The sequence below is a fragment of the Thermobia domestica genome, chromosome 8 (assembly GCF_964235325.1).
Source record: "Thermobia domestica chromosome 8, izTheDome1.hap1.1, whole genome shotgun sequence".
Classification (NCBI taxonomy): domain Eukaryota; kingdom Metazoa; phylum Arthropoda; class Insecta; order Zygentoma; family Lepismatidae; genus Thermobia; species Thermobia domestica.
In genome coordinates, this window is record NC_137461.1 from 108,911,146 (window position 1) to 108,931,258 (window position 20,113).

The 20,113-nt window shown below is 32.3% G+C and overlaps 1 protein-coding gene across 1 annotated transcript in view; it reads right to left on the minus strand.

Annotated features, from left to right (window-relative positions):
* Positions 1–20,113, minus strand: part of LOC145693139 (uncharacterized) — an 896,225-nt gene that overhangs the window by 460,383 nt on the left and 415,729 nt on the right. Inside the window, exon 5 of the mRNA XM_081768874.1 lies at positions 12,276–13,012. Coding sequence (XP_081625000.1) covers positions 12,276–13,012 — 737 coding nt within the window. The remainder of the gene's footprint in view (positions 1–12,275; positions 13,013–20,113) is intronic.

Genomic DNA, 20,113 nt, shown 5'->3' on the forward strand with positions numbered 1-20,113 from the left:
GAGCACAAGTTGCATTCTGAGAGAAGTTGTACTGATGTTTCGAACTGAAAACATGGAAGGAGGAAAAGAAGAATATAATTAATAAATTATAAATAGCAGATGATTAAAACGGTAGGACAAAAGTGATGACTATCCAGAGACAACCAAACGCCAAATTTCTGATTAACTGAAACCAAAATAATAAATTTTCTTGCAAAAACATTTAATTGTGCTTCTATTTTATAAATAATGGAACACTCTATATTAATCATTATTTACTTTTTCAGAAAGGGCAGTTCATTGATCAAAAACATAAATTGAGAGTTAAGATTCAGGCAATTATAACAGAATTATTGTAGAGAATTACAACAGAAAATTTGCAATGTTAACTACTATTTTATTAATAAAATAGAAAAAAGAGCATTGTCTACAAAGTGTTGAGTTAGCCATATTCATAATTAAACTAACGTATAAAATTACTGCAAAATTATTCTTTTGAAGCACATAGTTTTCTTAAATTTTATATGTCTTCATCTAATGAATTAATTATGTCATTAACTAATAGGTTGAACACGTCATCATCTAATATATTAACTATAAAGTCATCTAATAGATTAATTATGTAATTATCTAATATATTGATTTAGTTGTCATCTAATAGATATCTTGAATATGTATAAAGCTAATTTAAAACTTGTTTGAAAATATTCTATGAGTATGTTTCATTATGATCAATGTAATATAATTGAATTCCATGTTAAAAGTTGAATGATTTCCGTTGGAATTTCCCCTGAAAATTTTGAGGAAGAAATTTAGTGCAGTTGAACAGTAACTGTAGTGAAGCAAAGATTTCATGCTTCAGACAACTAAGAAGAAGCACATCATGCATATTATTTCGTCTCATAAGCTTAAATTTGAACTATTGAGTGTGAAAATAGCTTAAAGTTTCCGTTTCGAAACCAACATTCTACACAGTACATTACATTACATTATTGTTAACTTTCACTTCCTTAGACTTGCTGGCTGTTTTTTCTTTGCCGTTGTCTGCAGAAAAATAAGATCCTGTATCGGCTTTGTATACAGTTTGAGACTGTGACTAGCACTAGAAGGCCCTTTAGCGAAATAGAGCGTGCAGCCGTTGCTCTTCAGTGGAATTGGACTAGCTCCAACCAATTAGGAAAGGCGAGGAAAGAAATGGGATGAATCCATTCTACGTTCATCTTGTGGGGTTCTCAAACATTATTCGCTTTTCTCCAGACCAACAACAACACCAACAAGAAGAACAAAAGAAAAGGAAAGGAAATTCACCAACATGTGTTGCTAAGAAACCAACAATGTAGCTAATGCACGGCGATCCGGAAAGAACACGTAGACTGTGGCGCATATCTCCAGAGAATAAAGATACAAACACATACGATGTTTTATATACTGTGCAGGTAAGTAATCTTTAGAATACCATTCTTTAAAGCCATTAAGTGTACACTTGAAAAGTACATCCGGCTAAAAGCATCTTATCTCTCTCTCTCTCTCTTTTAAAAATTTCGTATCACGTTAAGGGCAGTGGTACATAGCACTGTCAATTATCCTTGGATGAAAAACGTGTTCTTTTAAACATAATACTTTGTTTTAAATATGTATTTATATTCTACTTAAAATGTAAAATGATTTATTAAAATGTAAATGTATTAAAATGTATGAAAATGTAAAATAATTTATTATTTACGTTTGTTATCTGTTTGAATTCTGGAAAATCCAAAAGTAAAAAAATATACAAGTATGTTTCGTTTCATAGTGTGAAATTACAGTGAACTTCCAAACTCGGGGAATTCAATTCTTAAAGTTGAAGTAGTACATCTCGTCAACTATTTGACGAAGGGTTGTATCTCAAAACCTCATTTTTTCAGACATAAAGAAAGAAATATAATTCCACACAGAAGGAAAGAGTTAAATATGCACTAATTGATCATATATCCCACATAATTATTTTCTGGAATAAGTGACAAGTTATTACATATTCAAGCGCTTTCCTGTCTACGTAATTATTATTTCTTTTTTTATGTCTGAAATAGTGAGATTTTGAGATACGACCCTTCATCAAATAGTTGACAATAAGTTCAAAGATAGAATCTGTTCCTCGGATGCTGAATCCATATCAGAAAGCCATTACTCGCTATGCCTTACTTTTTTTAATCGATGCCGATAAAAGTTGAAACCGGAAATCCTTAATTTCAACCACTTCCAATTTGAATAAATGGTTAAGGAAGGAGATAGCATGCACTCTTGGAAAGCTGAATCGATTGCAATAGACTGCATCTTGATATCTCTTATTGTTTTTGCTCTACGGAAATCAGTATTCAAACCGATAGTAGTACTAAATTACAATCACTTCCGGTTTTGGTTGACTATTGCAGGTTGTGATGATACTTCTCTTGACACTCTGAATCGTTAAAAAAAAAAAAAAAAACACTTGCCGCTATCTAATTGGTACGTTTTCCTTCTATTGTATACTGTAAATGTATTCAAAACTTGAGATAATTGAACTAATTTTTTCCATAGATTTCTTTGATCTGATGTGAAATCATTTTAGGAAGATGCTAAAAAAAACTTGGAAGTCGACAAATATGGACCAGCCTATTGTACGCCGTATCTCAATACGTTAGTCTTGTACGTAAGTATAAGCACAATTCATATTAAACATTCTTGTGGTTGATCATACGGAATATTTTGTACAATTTTCAAGAGGTGTTTCATATAATCCCCTGTATCTATATATACTTTCCATGGCAACAAAAAGAGAACAAACTGCATTTAAACATATTCAGAAAAAATACACACTGTTTCTATTTTCAATTTGATTACCCACATCTATTAATAGGAGTGTACCTCACAATAGAAAGGCTAACTCAGCTCTAAATGCAAAATAAAACCAAGCCCGAGTATGTATGCATATTTTCAGTCAGACACAAAGTCCTTTGAGTTATCATATGTCTCAATTACACGAGTGTTTTACATGTATCAATAAATATTTTATTTGTGAAAAATGAATATAAATATGTTTTATAAATTTGAATTATTTTCTTTTTAGAAATAAAAATTATGATATTTTTATATTTCTGTAAGATTTACATATCTAATTACGATGATAAACAGTAAAACATAACTGAATTTATTTGATACTTTCCTTTTTTTTCATCTAGCTAATATGCGTAAATAATTGTTAATTATCTGAACTCATAGACTTGGTGTCCAATTACTCCAATTACAAAGTTTAATACACGTATTTTGTTTCTACACAATTATAAATTTGGTTCTAAAATAGTATCTACTGCAATAACATAATGTTATTTTCAAATCGTACACAATATGTTATTAATTCTCTCCCTTTCTCTCTTGAACTTAATACGTCAATCTCGTCTTTAATTTGAGATACAGTATTCTTCTCTGTGTATATTGGTTGCATCTAGAAATATTTTGAACAGCCTCTTTCTAGATTAACTACATGTTTCTTTTAACAAAAATGATAACGAGTTTCTGTAGATAAGTTCCATTATTTAGAGCAGTGCTATTAAGCATAGAATAGATAATAACTTTTTAGTTTGTATGTAAAATTAAAAATGATATATACTTCTGTTAAATTTATGGCATGATTCACCTTTTTTAAATTTACACTGGGTTAATTCTATCTCAAAATTCCTTAATATTAGAGATATGTTAAATATGAGAAGTATGAGGCCGTACACGGAGTAACTATAGGGGTCTGGGGCGAAGTCCACAGTTTTATATTGTGTGTATATATACTCAACAGATCTTAAAAACTATTAGGCGTAGAACCTTGAAATTACGTACAAATGTTCTTCTTGGACTAGGCTGTAGGTAAGATAGAGCTTTTTAAGAGCAGCCCCTAAGGAAAGATAACCGGGTTTAAACTTTTTTTTTTTTTTTACGTTCGTCGGATCTCCAAACCTATTAAACGTAGAATTTTGAAATTTTACACACATGCTCTCTTTAGACTCAAGGCTGTAGGTAAGACGAATTTTCTTGAAATACGGCCAAGAAGCAAGGATAAGGGAATTGAAATTATTTTTTGCCATTCTTCTTATTTTCAAAAGTTTTACTCATAAAATCTTGAAATTTTGTAGAAAAGTTCTCCCTCTACTGTAAGCTATCTAGATAAGATATAATTTTTTAAAGAGAGGATAAGGAGACTTACATAGCTTTTTGACGTTTGACAGATCTCTGAAAATTTTAGGCGTACAATCTTGAAATTTTTAGTTAGTGTTATTTAGTTAGTGTTATCATTGTACTTTAACCTGCATGCGATACAGGACTTTTTTTCAGTGTGACCGCCTAGAAAGAATAACGAGACTTTTTGCTGTTCGCCAAATCTCCGAAACGGTTATGCATAGTATCTCGAAATTTTACATAAATGTTCTCCTTGCACTTTAAGCTGCAGATAGGAGAGTATATTTTGTGAATTGAAACCACTAAAGAAACATAACTTCAATGAATTTTTGCTATTTTGAAAAGTGATAGAATTAGTAAAATATTTAATGTATATAAAAATAACATGTTAATAAAACTTTTGAGAATAACGTGTGTGTTCTCCTAGTCTAAAATAATCTGTAATGTTCTATTATTACAAATCTTTTAGATATATACCAGGAGAACTATTTTATTACATTGTTAGACCAGAAATTAGGAGTCTAACTACTACATCAATTCAAATTAAAAACAAATTACGGCTAGTTGAGAATCAGCCACCATATTATAGCTACAAATCTCAAAAATTTGGATTTATTGTTTTAGAAGTTCATGCTCTATTAGCGCTAATACATTTTTCAAATTCTTAACTGTACACATTGAAAATTTGATTTTCTGTATACATTACGGATATAGTAAATCTCCGTGCTACTATACTGCGGCTACAAATATAACAAGCACTTTATGAATCAAAAAGCTGTTAATGTTCTTTAAAAAAATCGGCATCCATTACATTTTCATATTTTCTGCCATTTCCTATACGTATTAGCGGTTGGTCACCATACACCATTACTACAACTTTTCTTATTAGGAATCGTATTATATAACGTCTTTGCTGTTTTACTATACTTCCATAAGGAAAATGCTTCCGTGGTCACCGTGGTGGTTTGAAATTGAAGAAAGCTGCAGAAAACAAAGGTAGATAGATGGCTAGGCTGCCGAAAGAGCTTCATGAATCAAAGCAGTGCTGGAAAATTTTTCTTCTGGCCTAGGTACCAGTTCTCAAAACTAGGAACTATAATAATACAAATACAATTGATACATGGCTCTACATATTTTGGGTTTAAATTATCTAGATGCCAGACTTGTATTTCCAGTCGTACTTTGAAACTTTAACTTTCTTTTCAACAATTTCACACGAAATAGTGTTTTGAGCATACGAATATGCATGTAATTTTCTCTCATCGGCTCTGAATATGAGTGACGTGGTGGTTCACATGAAAAATATTAGATCGTGAAGGTATTGCGTTTTGTACGTTTTCTGAGGCCCACAAGAAAAAAAATACTCTAGAAGCAAATTTTTGAAGAGTCTCATATTGCTTCACGAACTGGAACACAATGTTGTTTTTATTACTCGTCATGACATATCACAAGCATTCGTTATCAGGAAACATGGTGGATCAGTGGTGGAGCGCTAACCTCTGACGTGAGGGATCCTTAGTTCGATCATAGGCCATTTGAGTTTGTGGTAGACAACGCCGTGTCCGTTAGTTTTCTCTCGATTCTACATTTCCTCCCACATGACTATTCCACCGATTGTTTTATAATCGTTCACTTTCATTAATCACCCCTCCCCTTAGCCTACAGGGCAGATTTATGGAACATTTAACTTATGTGGAACATTTGTGGATCATTTTATTTCATTTCTTTCAGTAATCAACCAACTGGAACTAGTTTGTTATCATTACTGTGCTATCATATATATATATCTTTATTTGTTGATCATATATATCTTTATTTGTTGATTTAAATGTTAAGTCGTATGTTCAAAACACTCCAGTCGTAACTGTTCACACGGACTAATATAAACAATTTACGAGTATGTTACATTAGGTAAAGAAAACGACGGCAAACTCGAAGATATTACGGTGTAAAGTAGTTCGAAAATAGCACTGGATAATTCTCAGAATCCTCATGGACATGATTATAATCTTAAGTTTATGTGTCCTAGTGTTGAACTGAGTAGAGAATTTAGATTATTTTTACTTGGGGAGCATTTAGGTCATTTAGAGAATTTAGATGATTTCTACGGTTGGAAATGTTTTCTCATGGATAAATTCCCTCGGGCTCCCTCCTGAAGACAAAATTAAAGAAGAGAAAAGTGCTGACGAAAATGATGTTTGGTGCAGTGTTTTGAATAATCTAGTTCTAAGATGTACAAGTTTACGTTGATATCTGCAAAGTCACTAATTTGCAATGATCAACAAAATGACCGCCATTGACAAACAGTCTGGTGTTCCACTTTTAAAGAAAAGTTTTGTATTGCCAACGTACTTGTATGTGGTAATAGGAAATATAAAAGATAAGAAATAAATATAGGTCAAGAAAAAATCGATCACTTCATATGCATTGATCCATATAGATTATTTATCATTTAAATAGAAGAAAAATATGGAGGTTCTTTATCTACGCTTTATAAATAATATGGTTTTTGATAGTAAAAGTAAAATAGAGAAGTAGAGTTTTTTTATTATACAAAGAGAACACATGTCAACCCCGAGAACACGAATATGACAGGTGTATGACGAATGATGCATGGTGGAAATTTTCTCATCTTCAGGGCAAACAGAGTAAAAATAAATAATATATTACACTGTCTAGGTCTATTGTTTCTCCCAACATTAAACATTTATTTTCCTTACAATTTATTTAATTATTTGAGTAAAAAAGATACTATTTTACAGATAAAAATTCAAAGGCATATAGAATATGTTGTGCTCTTGAAAGCATGTTAGTCACAGATTTATGTATGTTCTTTATGTATGGAAAAGACCGTTCAATATTAGATTATGGTTCGCCCAAAAAAAAAAAAAAAAAAAAAAATCGGTTCACCACTGGAATACTGGGCAATTGCTGCACTTGACATTTATTTTTTTAAAAAAATAATATTTGCAGTATTTTGAGAAGAAAAAACACTGAATTTGCTTACTAGTGGTATATTCATGTTACGCACTGTATTTCATACTCTAAATAAATCTAAGTTGATACATGGTTTCTGTATATGTGGTCCCCACTTCGATCCCAGGTGCATATATTTATCTTCGATTTAAACTCTGTAGTGCTTAGGATTCCACTTTAAAGCAATGAATTAAACAACTGTTATCAAAAATACTGAATAAAACTTATATTGCAAGCAGCAGCGCAAATCTGTCTTCAACATCGGGGGCAAGGGGGAAAGTAAGACCGTGTTTTTTTCTTTTCTTAAGCGATGCTCAAAATAAAGGTGAAGGTAAAGGTAAAGTTGAAGTTGAAAAGCAATGCTGTGGAGAATCAGGGAGCAGAGTTGTCTTCAACATTGGGGGGCGGGCAGATTTGAGGCTTATTCTGGGGGGACCACATCTCACTTTCCTTTGTGGCAATGGGACACAAATCATCACATTCCCCCCAAAGAAAACAAAATTCAAATCGGATTATTGGGGGGAACAGTCCCCCAAGTTCCAAGATTGGAGGGGACATGTTCTCCTCATCCCCCGGGATTTGCGCCAGTGATTGTAAGTATAATACACCATACTTTGTCTTTTCCATAGTTCATCGCTACTTACGCTACCAGATTTCTACTAGTAGTTCATTTTTATTACAACTATTTGTGCCATCCTATTGGCTTTTTATTTGCCATTAATTTAAGGAGTATGCCAGTTGTCTTAGGATCGATACCTAAAATTCTATGTTTCCACAGGATCGAACCAGGGACAAGGCTTACCAGGAGCAAGTTCGTTAAACACTTCTGTAGGCGGTAGCGTAACTAAATATCAAACACACACAGCTCCTTCACACCACATCTTTCATATCAGGCCATCAAAAGTACCTTATTTAACAAGAAAGACAGTTGATTTTCACATAAAACCAAACGCATGATAGTAGATTTTTTTTAACGCGCAATGGATGGATGTTTTTGAAAATAAAATAGAAATCCGTGTAGCCATAAGTGATTGGGGAATTCTGAGGCGTTCGTTAAATTGAAACCATAGCATAAACTCCACGTGCTTTCTGGTTAGCGAGAGTAAATAATTCGGTTTATCCAAACCGGGGTAACAGCAGTAGAAGTATGGAAATCAAATCTTGCAAATTTTGGAAACCCCTTTCCCCCACCCCCACCCGAAAACAAAAAAAAAATCATTTTTTTCCTGTCTCTAACTGTGGTTCAAGATTTTATACTGTGTATCATGAATAAGACAAATTGGTCATTTCTGTAGTAATAACTGATATTTTCCAGCATGGATCTGAAGTAAAAAACAAAATAGAGTAGTAATTACAGAGTAACAAAGCTACTAATATCCATAGCTAGCCTCAAAATATGATTTGTGAGGGCACGATTGATGGGAACAATAGCTGAGATGAGTGAAGGAATTTAAAGCAGGAGAAACAGAGATAACAGACGATTCACGAGACAAGAACTTGAATCAGTACAATCACGAAGGCAGCAAATTATATTCAGCATATTGATATGCCATATGAATCTTATTGATACGATATTGATTAAAGTCTCGTATGCAATATGAATCATATTGGTGTATAATATGGATATAGCAGATTTTGGAGCCATTGTTGTCATACAATATTGAAACTTGAACTTGTTTATTTCGAATAATCAGTACATACAGGACTCAAATTCGATTCTAATTACAAATTGTCATAAGTTGCGTAAATTGAGTTACTTAACATAAGAACTTACAAACTGAATTTTGGGGTACAATTTATTCATATTTGAAGAAATGAATGGGTAAGTCCTTTTCTATCATTACTGAAACCATGTATGTGTTGGATTATATCTTAGATCAATCAGGTAGATTATTACCGGTAAATTGGTAATCTATCAGTTACTAATTTCTGTGTTAATTGTTCTTAGCCTCGGGTTTGTGGGACCAAGGATGCAAACACAAGAGAAGCAGGTAAATTAGCAGAAATACTAAGCTAAAGGTCGTTGATTGATTGTGCTATAGCAAGAAACATGAAACATCCATTTTAATTTTAAAAAAAATAGTGAATGAAATTGTTAAAAGAATTTTTCTTTTCTTTTTCTGAACTGAGCAAATCACTTAACGAATTAATCGAGATGTAGACAAGCAGTTAGGGTAACTTCTGTCCCAATTTATTTCCAGAACTTAATTCTCGCTTCGTATCATTAATGTTTCCAGTTTAAAATATCTACATGGCTATATCTTGAATTTTATAAGAAACAAGTAAATGAATAATGGAACTGATTACTATTATTATACCTGGATTAATGTTTGGATTAGCAATAGCGTTGGAGAACCTTGATAACAAAGCAGTGTAATGACTTTCCGTAATTCAGATGCATTGCTAGCAGAATTTTTTTCTACATTACGTTATAATTTTCACTGATATAACAGGAATGAAATGATTCTGAATTTGTAGTTAATAGGAATATTTGAAAGTTTAGAAATTACTAATTTAATCGTTTAGCTGGGTTAAATTAGCAGCAAATTTATATATATTTTTCTGTTTCTAGAGTTTGTATCATACATACTGCAACATAAACCATTTAAAGCATATATTATACTTTGGTGATTCTTATTCAGTCTTCTTTAATTCTTTGATGCTATCTTTCCTTAATCTGGGAAATAATTTTATCAATAAGAAAAAGTGTACTATATTATTTGAAGAAAGGAACTCCGAATACAAAACTGAATGGCGATAATAACTCGGCCTAGAAAGTCTTTTTCACCTTAAATTTGCTATACAATACATAGCTACTTCATTGAAAGAAATGGAAGTCTTGCCACGATAAAAGGAGACAGCTCTATTTTTTGACATTTTTCGGTTAATGGTACTCAAAATTCCATTTTCTCGCTTGATGCAAAAACGAGACAATTCCATCTGTTGCAGATTGGGAACTGAAGTCGTGGAATTTCCTCCTTTCCAGACCAATAGACTGATCTAAAATCTTCCACACCAAATAAAACATACTTAACTGAAAGAAAATATAAACATATTGTTGTTTCTTTCCGAAGCAAGTTTTCCAGCAAATTTTAGTCTCCCACCTTTCTAATAATTTTAAATTATGTGGATTTCAAACTGAATTTCTGTTCTAATATATATATATACGATACCAGTTTAGTAATTTCATTGCTGAAATTTATAAACTGTCCATTTTTATTCCTCATGCATCGATTTCTCTTTAAACCTTTTAGTACTTATGAATAATGATAGAGGGTCAAGCATCACGCATGGACTTTCATATGCGGGAGCGTTCCCTTAGCACTCCAAATCTTTTTATTAGGAAAAGTATAAAGACAAATACATGAGTACATGGATATATAACTAGCTATTTACGTTATTATGCGTATTTATATGCAAAATCTGCATTAGGATTAAATTGTCTCGATGCACGAGTATGAGAAACAATACGAAAAAGAAGCAAACAAATTACATTGTACACTCATGTCCAAAATGATTGTCGCATATCTATAACTGTCTTCTTTTAGAATATAATTTGAGAATGATTTTGCAGGGCACTTTTAATACTGATATTATGTGTATAATCAGGAAATGTATATATGTGATAAATTTCATAGGAAAAGAATTATAAATACAAAAATTAGAATGAGTGAAACAAAATTTTGCTAAATGGACACGGACACTTTATTTTCGTTTTATTGTTCTTATTTACTGCACGTTTGACATGAAATTTGCCACATACATGTCTTTGAGGATTATACACATACTAACATTATAAGAAATACCGGGCGAATTCGTTATCAACTTATATTCCTAGAACAACATATTTATAGACATGCGACAATAATTTTGGACATGAGAGTACATTTCTACATTTCTTTCTTCGTCCACTGAGAAAAACAAATCCAAATTTACGGGAAATCCGTAAATAGCATGCTTTCTGGTGAGACACCATGCCAAGACTGGCGTTCTCGTACAATTGTGTCGAACGTACTAATTTGTCAAACACCTGTGTTTAATATGGTGACAGAAGATTTTAACTGTCGAGCAACGAGCAACACCATATTAAATATGGGTGATTCGCCCGTTAGTAAGATCGACACCATCTTCTGAGAATGCCTAAGCCCCAGTCTTGGCACGGTGTTTCCACCAGAAGCATGTTATTGAAGAATTTCCGGTAAATCTGGAATTATTTTTCTCAGCGTTCTATTTCACGTATCATCGTATATTTGCAAGTTATAAAAAGGAGTTTTATTGTACTTACTCCAAAGCATATGGAAACTTTTGGATGTGATAATTCTATATTAAGAAATTGAGTTATACACTGTATTGAGTCAAACTATTAAATGGCTACTTCTACGCTGTAGTATTATGTTTGATTCCATGGAAAAGGGGAAAGTCTTGCAGGTACCCTATTTCTAAGAGCTTTTAGTATTACCCTCGGGATCAGAAAGCTCAGCACTCAGGCTGTTGTTTGTATATTATACCAGAGCTCGGGTCACTCATATGATTTGTCGTTCAGTTCGTTGTCGGAATCTGTGGTTAGAAGTATCTCATGTGATTTTCACTGCTAATTTTATGCTTTGAGTTATTTTTAGTTTCATTAATTTTACTTTTGTATTCAAATATTTTTACACGTTTAATATTTTAGCTTAAAATCCAGTGTATTTACTATTACAATCATTTTGAAAATTCAAATTCGTGGGATCCAGGAACGGATTAAACTAGTTTATATTAATTTAAAAGTGGAAAATTTGTCTTGAAACTCGAACGATTTGGAATTTGTAAGGAATTCTGTAATAGATTAAGTTCAGATACCAGGGTATCACTTCATACATATAAAGTAGAGTAACAGTAAAAGTGTGACTCTCTCCTTGGAATTAACCATGTCAACGCCCATGAGGCCAATTCAAGCTTCCGACAAATATTTTCTTTTCATTTCGCCCTAAAATTTTACTTACTAAACTTTACAAGTCAATCTTGTGACATACTCAAGAGATTATAGTTAGTATGCTTGTATAAGCACAAGTTTAAAATGAAACAAAATTACAGTTATTGAATAAACTTAACAATAAGCCAATCCTATGTTAAGTGGAATAAATATAATTGATACTTACTCGGAATTGGTTTCTGGCGTTGGAAGATCACCGATTGTAGTAAGAGTTAACGTAGACCAATAGAGAGAACCCAAATATTTTCTGGTAATTGTAGCGTATTCTGAAGAGTAAGTGTAAGGATAAACCCAGCCTCCTTTAAAGTCTTCTGCTTGTGAAAGAAGGTAATAAAAACAACCAAACCAATGGGCAAGAATCAGAAGAATATGTATAAGGTTCACCACACGCCACAAGTTTGGGTAAACTGTTCTTGACTCTACCATATAATAATAGTGGTACACTCGATACACTTTAAAGAAACGCGGAAACCTTAAGATTGGATTCATACCAATTTTAAACTGAAGTATGTCCAGTGGAATAAGGCTAAATAAGTCGAAAAGAAACGCTTTCGAACGAATGTAATGTTTTGCTAGTTTTTTACTGTTGTATACCATAAGGCCTTGCTCCAAGTAACCGGTTCGGAATTGAACTAAAATATCTAAAAGAAAAACGAGGTCGGTAAACGCATCACACAATATCCAAAACAATTGCATCTGCGATTGAAGTTCAGGGAAGCTCTGTCGCACTATTAATGTCCACATATTGTACAGGACACAGCCAGTTAGTATCATTAACCAATAGAAGTAGAAATTGCCGTCTGGATTAACGACAGTTTTAGGATGTTTCTTTTTCCGTCGTCGAGGTTTTGGCCAGTCGGTGTTTTCTCCGTCTTCGCCTTCTTCGCCTGTATCTAGAGTTTCCTACAACAATAAGAAAAAAATATTAATTCAGTATGAAAGAAATATTACACTTGCATTACACTGCAACAGATAAGTAATTAAATCTGTGTTTGAACATGATTTGGACATGTTTCAGAAATGGCTTTTGGTCATTGTTTTACATGTCTAAAATGTCCTATTAGAGAACAAAATATGTATAGTATGCCCCTTAACAGTGATTAATAGGAACTGATCTAGGAGTGTTCAAAATGTACTTGGCATTCTCATGTGTGTAATGAGTATACGGGCAGAGAAACGATATTTAAACAATGTTAGAATATTTTACACATTGATAAGCCGTTTCTGTCCACATGCTCATTGGACACATCAAACGATAAAGATCATTTTGAACACTCTTAGTGGAGTTCCTATTAACCACTGTTAGAACACATTCTACACATTCTTTTCACTGATAGAACACCTGAAGACATTTTTTGACATGTTCAACAAAGATTAGAAGTTGTCTCTAAAGATTGTCTAAAAGAAATGGTTTATTTCTTGCAGTGTATATTTTTACAATTAGTATGTCGTTACTAATAGTAGTATGTGTGTCACAGTTAGGAGGAGAAATCAACTAACAACAGATGTAAACTGCTAATTGACAATGTATATTTTTCATAAACCGTAAAATAAATCCTTTTTTAGCAGAATAAAATAACTATCACTTGCATCAGATTGACAAGGAATGACATACCTTTGAACAATATTAAAAACCTCGTTTTACTTGATAATATACATCGGGTAAAAATTGGGTATCGATATAAAAATTAGGTATCTTGATGATATAAAATAAAAATTCGTTTTTATCTTTAATAACCAAATAAAAAGTCTATTGTCTAGATAATATACAAATAAACTTCGTTTTCCTGATAATATACAAATAAACATTCTTGATAATATAGGATTAAAAATTGGTTTCTCTTGATAATATACAAATAAAAAATCCATTTTTCTTGATATTATGAACACAAAGTTTCGTTTTTATCGATAGTATACAAATAAAAATTCGCTTTCCTTGATTCTCTCGAAAAATATGGATACGAAATATACCATCAAGCATCTTATTTATTCACGATTATGTCACATATATCAATACGATAAAGTCTTAACTTGGGAAGGTATTATGATTAAACAAATATTAAAGATTAAGAGTCAGTCATAATTTTGAATTATATCTCCTTACACATGTTGTATAACTGTCATCTTGCTAATATCACATAATGACAAGTTTGATGAGGGTATAGTATCAATTTCATCTTAATACGTGGCCTGCAGAATGTAATGGGGTTCATGAGAGGCTATCCACCTAATATTTTTGTAGTCCAGTGTATACTCATCTTTAAATACCTACGAAACATTCCAGCATTATATCACTAGTTGCGCGGTTATCGTGCATAATCAATTCTGTAAAGTTTGCCAAAATAATACATTTCCTTAATGTTTTAAATGAGGATTTATTCTCATTTATATCATTTTGTACAGCTCAATGAGATATTTCAATTAATATATGTCTTATGTATGAACACTATTTTCCCGTTAATCGGCAATAATTATTGTAGAATATACTAAATGCTTGTTTCTAAATGTTTGAGGGAGCATAACGTTTGTGTCTATTACTGTGGCTATACGACACTTAAGAAACATAACACCTAAAACACCAGGAATCAAACTTGATCTCTTCATGACGTAGAAAAGAATATGCCATCTATTTAGTCACAATGCAGCTCATAAACTGAAGATATATATCGTATTTTTGGATGGGAATGAGTATTGAATAGTTTTGTGCATGCTGATATACTGAATATTTTATTTGTTTATTTGTAGATTAACACCTTTTCATTTCCGAAAATATGTAAGACGTGAAAATACAGTTTTACGTGGAATTCAGAACAAGAGCTCCCAGTGGAGAACTCACACAGAAGATGGTAATGCGAACCACTTAGCAATGAGGATACGCAGAACAATAAAAAGAAAGATGGATATTTATTTATTATTTATTCTATATGGCTAAGTTGAGGCTCTGCAGCTTTAACCAAGCACTAAAATATACGGCTGAAAACGGGGCAGAATGAAGGCAATAACGATATTCTACACTACCATAGAATTTACGTGTATTACAGAGTAGTCCAAAAATCTGGAACAGATGTTGCACTCGTAAGTGGATGGTACATGCATACGTCGACCGAACAACTAGCGAAATGGCCATTGTGGGCAGAGACAAAGATTTGATTACATGACCGAATTGGTCACAGTCTTAGATTGAAATCAACTCTTTTAATGGGAGGGAGTCATGCGATCATACGATATAAAGATTGGCACTAATAAAAGCTTAAAAAAAAAAGTGTTTGCATCAAATCTTGCCTGAAGACAACAGTGTGGCTGTGGAAAGAGAAAACTTTTGGTACAACATGGGGCATGGAGGACGTGGCTTATTGGAGCATTCTCCATTGAGAGTACTCTCAATGATTCAGAAAATCAGCAGCTGCTAGATCTATCCATTATGCCAATATTGTTTTCGTCCGATGGCACGTTTTCCCGATTCTCTTCGCAAGATGGCGTATGCCAATGAAGTGCTGGAGTATACGGAAATGCAGTTCCCTAGAGCGTAAATAGATCTTCGAGGACCATTTGAGTGGCCAGCACGTTCCCCGATCTCATATCATTGGACTTCTATCTGTGGTGTCACTTGAAATCTATTATTTATGCTGTGAAATTCGTTTCGTTCATCATCCATGACAAAACAGTTACAAAATGTAACAACATTCAACCTAACATGCTCCTTAGAGTACATGCGGACTAGAAAATACACACAACACTCACAATATGTATGAGGGGAGACAAATATTTCTCCTGAAAACTTAATTACCAACCACACCTCTGAGTTAAGGCAAGATCTAATGCCAACGTTAATTACATCTGTTTTTACTAATGTCAATCAGATATATTTCACTGGGTTCGCACGATCCCCTCCTATTTTAAAAAATGGACTTCGGTTCAAGTTGGCGATCAACTTGGTCATGTTACAAAAACTTCACCCTCACCGACAATGTCAATTTCAGTGTTTATGTAGCCTACATATGCATACACTTACAACATTTGTTGGACCACCATGTAAATAAAACACGCAAATCCAAATAACTATAATAGCATTTCCACTGAAGTAAAAGTTATTCTAATATAGTTCATTTAATTTATTTAATGATATTATATCTGCAGAGAAATTAAAATCTTGGTAGTATATTAAATGGAAACATAAAAGATTGATAAAGAACGTCTAATGAGTTTATTGGAAAGCAATTTAATCATCTATACAATACTCATATCTTTTCAATATTTTAGAGATAAGTAATCTAATTACAACTATTTAAAACAACATCCTCTAAGTAATAATAACAATAATAACAAAATAGATCTCACTACAAGGAATTAGAAGGTATTCACCAAAGAGTGCAATTTCTTAATAATTTGGGTACAAATATAAGTTGTTCAAAATTTTTACCACGATAAGGCAATAACTGTTTGTAGATTATAATCCATGTTTGCAAAATCAAAATTTTGAAAAAAAAAAGTAAGTACTTTATTACGATCGATAATTCAACTTAAAAATTCGTCATTTTACAAATAAAATTAATTCTTTTTTAAAAAATATCTTCGGATGTCCATACTAAGGAAGGTGGTCTTTAAAAACTCGAAATTTTGATGGATTTTTTATACGCTTCATATTTCTGAAAAAAGAAATGTTTTGGGTGTACGCTCGTTTTTTTTAAATTCATATACGCAAGTGTCTAATTATTATATTTAGTACATTGTTCAAAACATTGCCATTACGTTTTGAATCTAGGATTATAATGATTTTTCAAGGATTTATTATTATTATTATTATTATTATTATTATTATTATTATTATTAGTAGTAGTAGTAGTAGTAGTAGTAGTAGTTGTAGTTGTTGTTGTTGTTGTTTTAATAGTAGTAGTAGTAATATACTACTACTACTACTACTACTACTACTACTAATAATAATAATAATAATAATAATACAGTAATAATAAATCCCGCAAATAGAGAGTTTATTGAAGAACGAAATTCTGACGATTTGATAGGAAGTTAATTTTATCTACGAGTTTTTTTTTTATTCTGTAATCAATTAAAGTAGAACGTCAATGTGCACTTAAGGAGAAAAATGGCGTTTGACAAATAGCCGCATGGGTGTGTAATTCACCAATCAATGCATTATTTTTTTAACGTTATTTACAGGAAACCAGTGCTGTTGCCGGTTGTTGAATGATGGATCTTTTGTCAAATATTCCAAATGCTATTACTTTTGTTATTTAGAGATTGTAAATTACAAATCATTCTGTCATATTCTTATTACAATTAAATAATCGCGACTTATTAACGTTCTAAGTTTCTAGTCAGATCTGCTGGCTCTATTGTTGCAGGGCTTTGGCAATAACATCTTCAGTATACCCTGTTTTGTCCAACTGTGAGACGCAAACTTTCCTTAACCTCGCAATAGTGTGACACCGTTTCATGTTTTACAAATACGTAAATGCCTATTAGTCTTGATGCAATGTTGTGATATCTTATTACGTTGCTAGGAACAGGTAATTGACTACAGGGATATTGGAAGCCAAGTCGATATTGTTGAGACTAAAATAACAAGTGGAATGTGTCTTTGTCACGTGGTGAAGACAGGAGCTTCAATACGTTGTCAGAGATGGAGTCTTTGCCATATCAGAAGAAAGCCAGACAAGTGAATAGTGAAGAAAGTTTTAATCACTTCCCATGGGGAAACCGAGACGATGACGTCAAACGTAAAGATCTCAAATAAATGATTGGACGACGCTGAGTTGGGATTGGGTAAAAGAAGAAATCGGAGAAAACAAACCTAAGCACCTTGACTAGTTTTCCTTGACAACAGTCGGCATTTTCCTTACATCAAGTGTACAGTCGCCAGCAAAAGTACTTTTCATTGTTCAAATTTTTCATATCAACAAGTTTGCAATTAAAAGACCAATTCAGGGAGGGTCTACCACATGTGCAACACGTGCATTTCCACGGGCCGGCAAGTTTTGAGGGGCGCCAAAATCTATGTTATTTAAAATAAATATTTCTTGATAGAAACAGACTTCATGATGATCGTAGTTAACTAATCTGACCTCCGATTCGAATACTACATTCATAAATCATGCTTAGGTCGCATTAGTTTAAGGTTACATAGACAGTGCTAAAACAAATGGTCAAACACATTCCAGCATGATTTGCTTGATTGTTGTCAAATACAACAACTCAATTCTCGAACAGTAGCGAACATCTATTCCATTTAGTTAGTTATCGCAGTTTTATTTCAAAATTAGTCTAGTCTCTGTCACAAACAAGTTCTTTATCATTGAAGGCGAAACAAGTTTTTTTAAAAAAAAAAAAAGTTAACAGTTATAAAAGGAAAAATCAAGAAATAAAGATAAAAGAGCTAGTTTCACTGGAATTGCAAATTGTTATATTGAGATTGAAGCTCAATATTGAATTCTTTAAAAAGTATTTCTATCTTTTCAGTGCAGGTGTGATTGCTTTATCTTTCACTAACTTAACAGATTATTATTTAAAGGGAAAAAATAGAAACAACGAAATTGTATTTGTAGTATTTAGGCCTTTCTGAGTGCTAGTGATCTTTCCACCCTTCGTTGTTCATAAGGGGTTAGAATACTTAAAATTGTTGCTTTTAATATTTTTCTTCTTTCTGGAGAAAGGAGGGTGGTAAATGGTGGCATTGCACAGGGCGGCAAATTGCCTAAGGCTGGCCCTGGACAAATTTGAGCACAGTTCTCTTTAATATAGAGAGAATGTACTTCCTTATAACTTATCGGAAACTGTACCGGCCTATTCATTCGGAAATTATTAAAAAAGTAACACGTTCACCACTGCTAGGATTATGTATGACATCACTATTTGAGGAAATAAAATAATAGGTATAATCTATTATTTCCCATATACAGTACATAAATAAACAGACAATGTATTATTTTGGTAGAATAAAAACTCAATTGCACCAATTGGCAACGGACAGCCTATTTTTTAACGCCATAAAAATTCATTTTTCTTGTTTTTCTCCAATACTACACATGAAAATATACCCTCAAGGATGTCGTTTTCTTCAATTCAATAAACTTTAACGATTCGTATATGCCTTATCTTTCGACATAGACATAGATATAGAAATAGATAGATATAGATATTCGCGAATAATATTGTAGAACAAGAGACCATGTAAGAAAGGTTATGCATTTTAGAAAACATGGTAGTAGTAGTAGTGTGTACTTGTAGTATAATTTAGGTATTAAAATCAATATTAAATTATATTTTATCAGTTAATATGAGATCGAAAAACAAAACTTGCTTCTTAATTTTTTTTCTTATTATCTATTGGTGGAAAAATTCCTTCAACAACCCTTGAAAAAGCCTATGATTCATGCGCTGGTATTTATGTGCAATTAGTAAAATTATTACTGCCACTCCTCCCTTCTCCCCCGATTTACTCATTAAAAAATGACGTGCTACCTTTCATATATATAAAAATACACGATCTTCCCGATTCATATTAGCTACAAAACTTACCTGCTTTTCCTACAAGGAAACGCTTATTTTTTCATCATCAAATAAAACAATGACTGTAATAATATTTAAGCCTAGATTTTAGCATTAATATATTTGTAACGACATGTTTAGAGTAAGCTAACTGCATGTATTTGGTACAAATAGGATGTAATTACTACAACTACTCTCACATTCTTCATGGATGCAAAAAATAAAACAGTATTTAATGTCTTTGGGCTTGCACCTATTTTGGTATGCCGCTCTTCGATTATGCAGTTGGCCGAAAGCCCAGGTGGAAAAACTAATTTTTAAAATGTGTAATTGTTATAATATTATATAAAAAAATATTTTTAATTCTTTATTTGTGTACACCCACACATACATACATACATACATGCATATATAGGATGCATTATTTTTTAAACAGTAGTTAATGTGTTTACTGTTGAACTACAAAAGATATGAACATTATGTTTACAGGATACATATAGA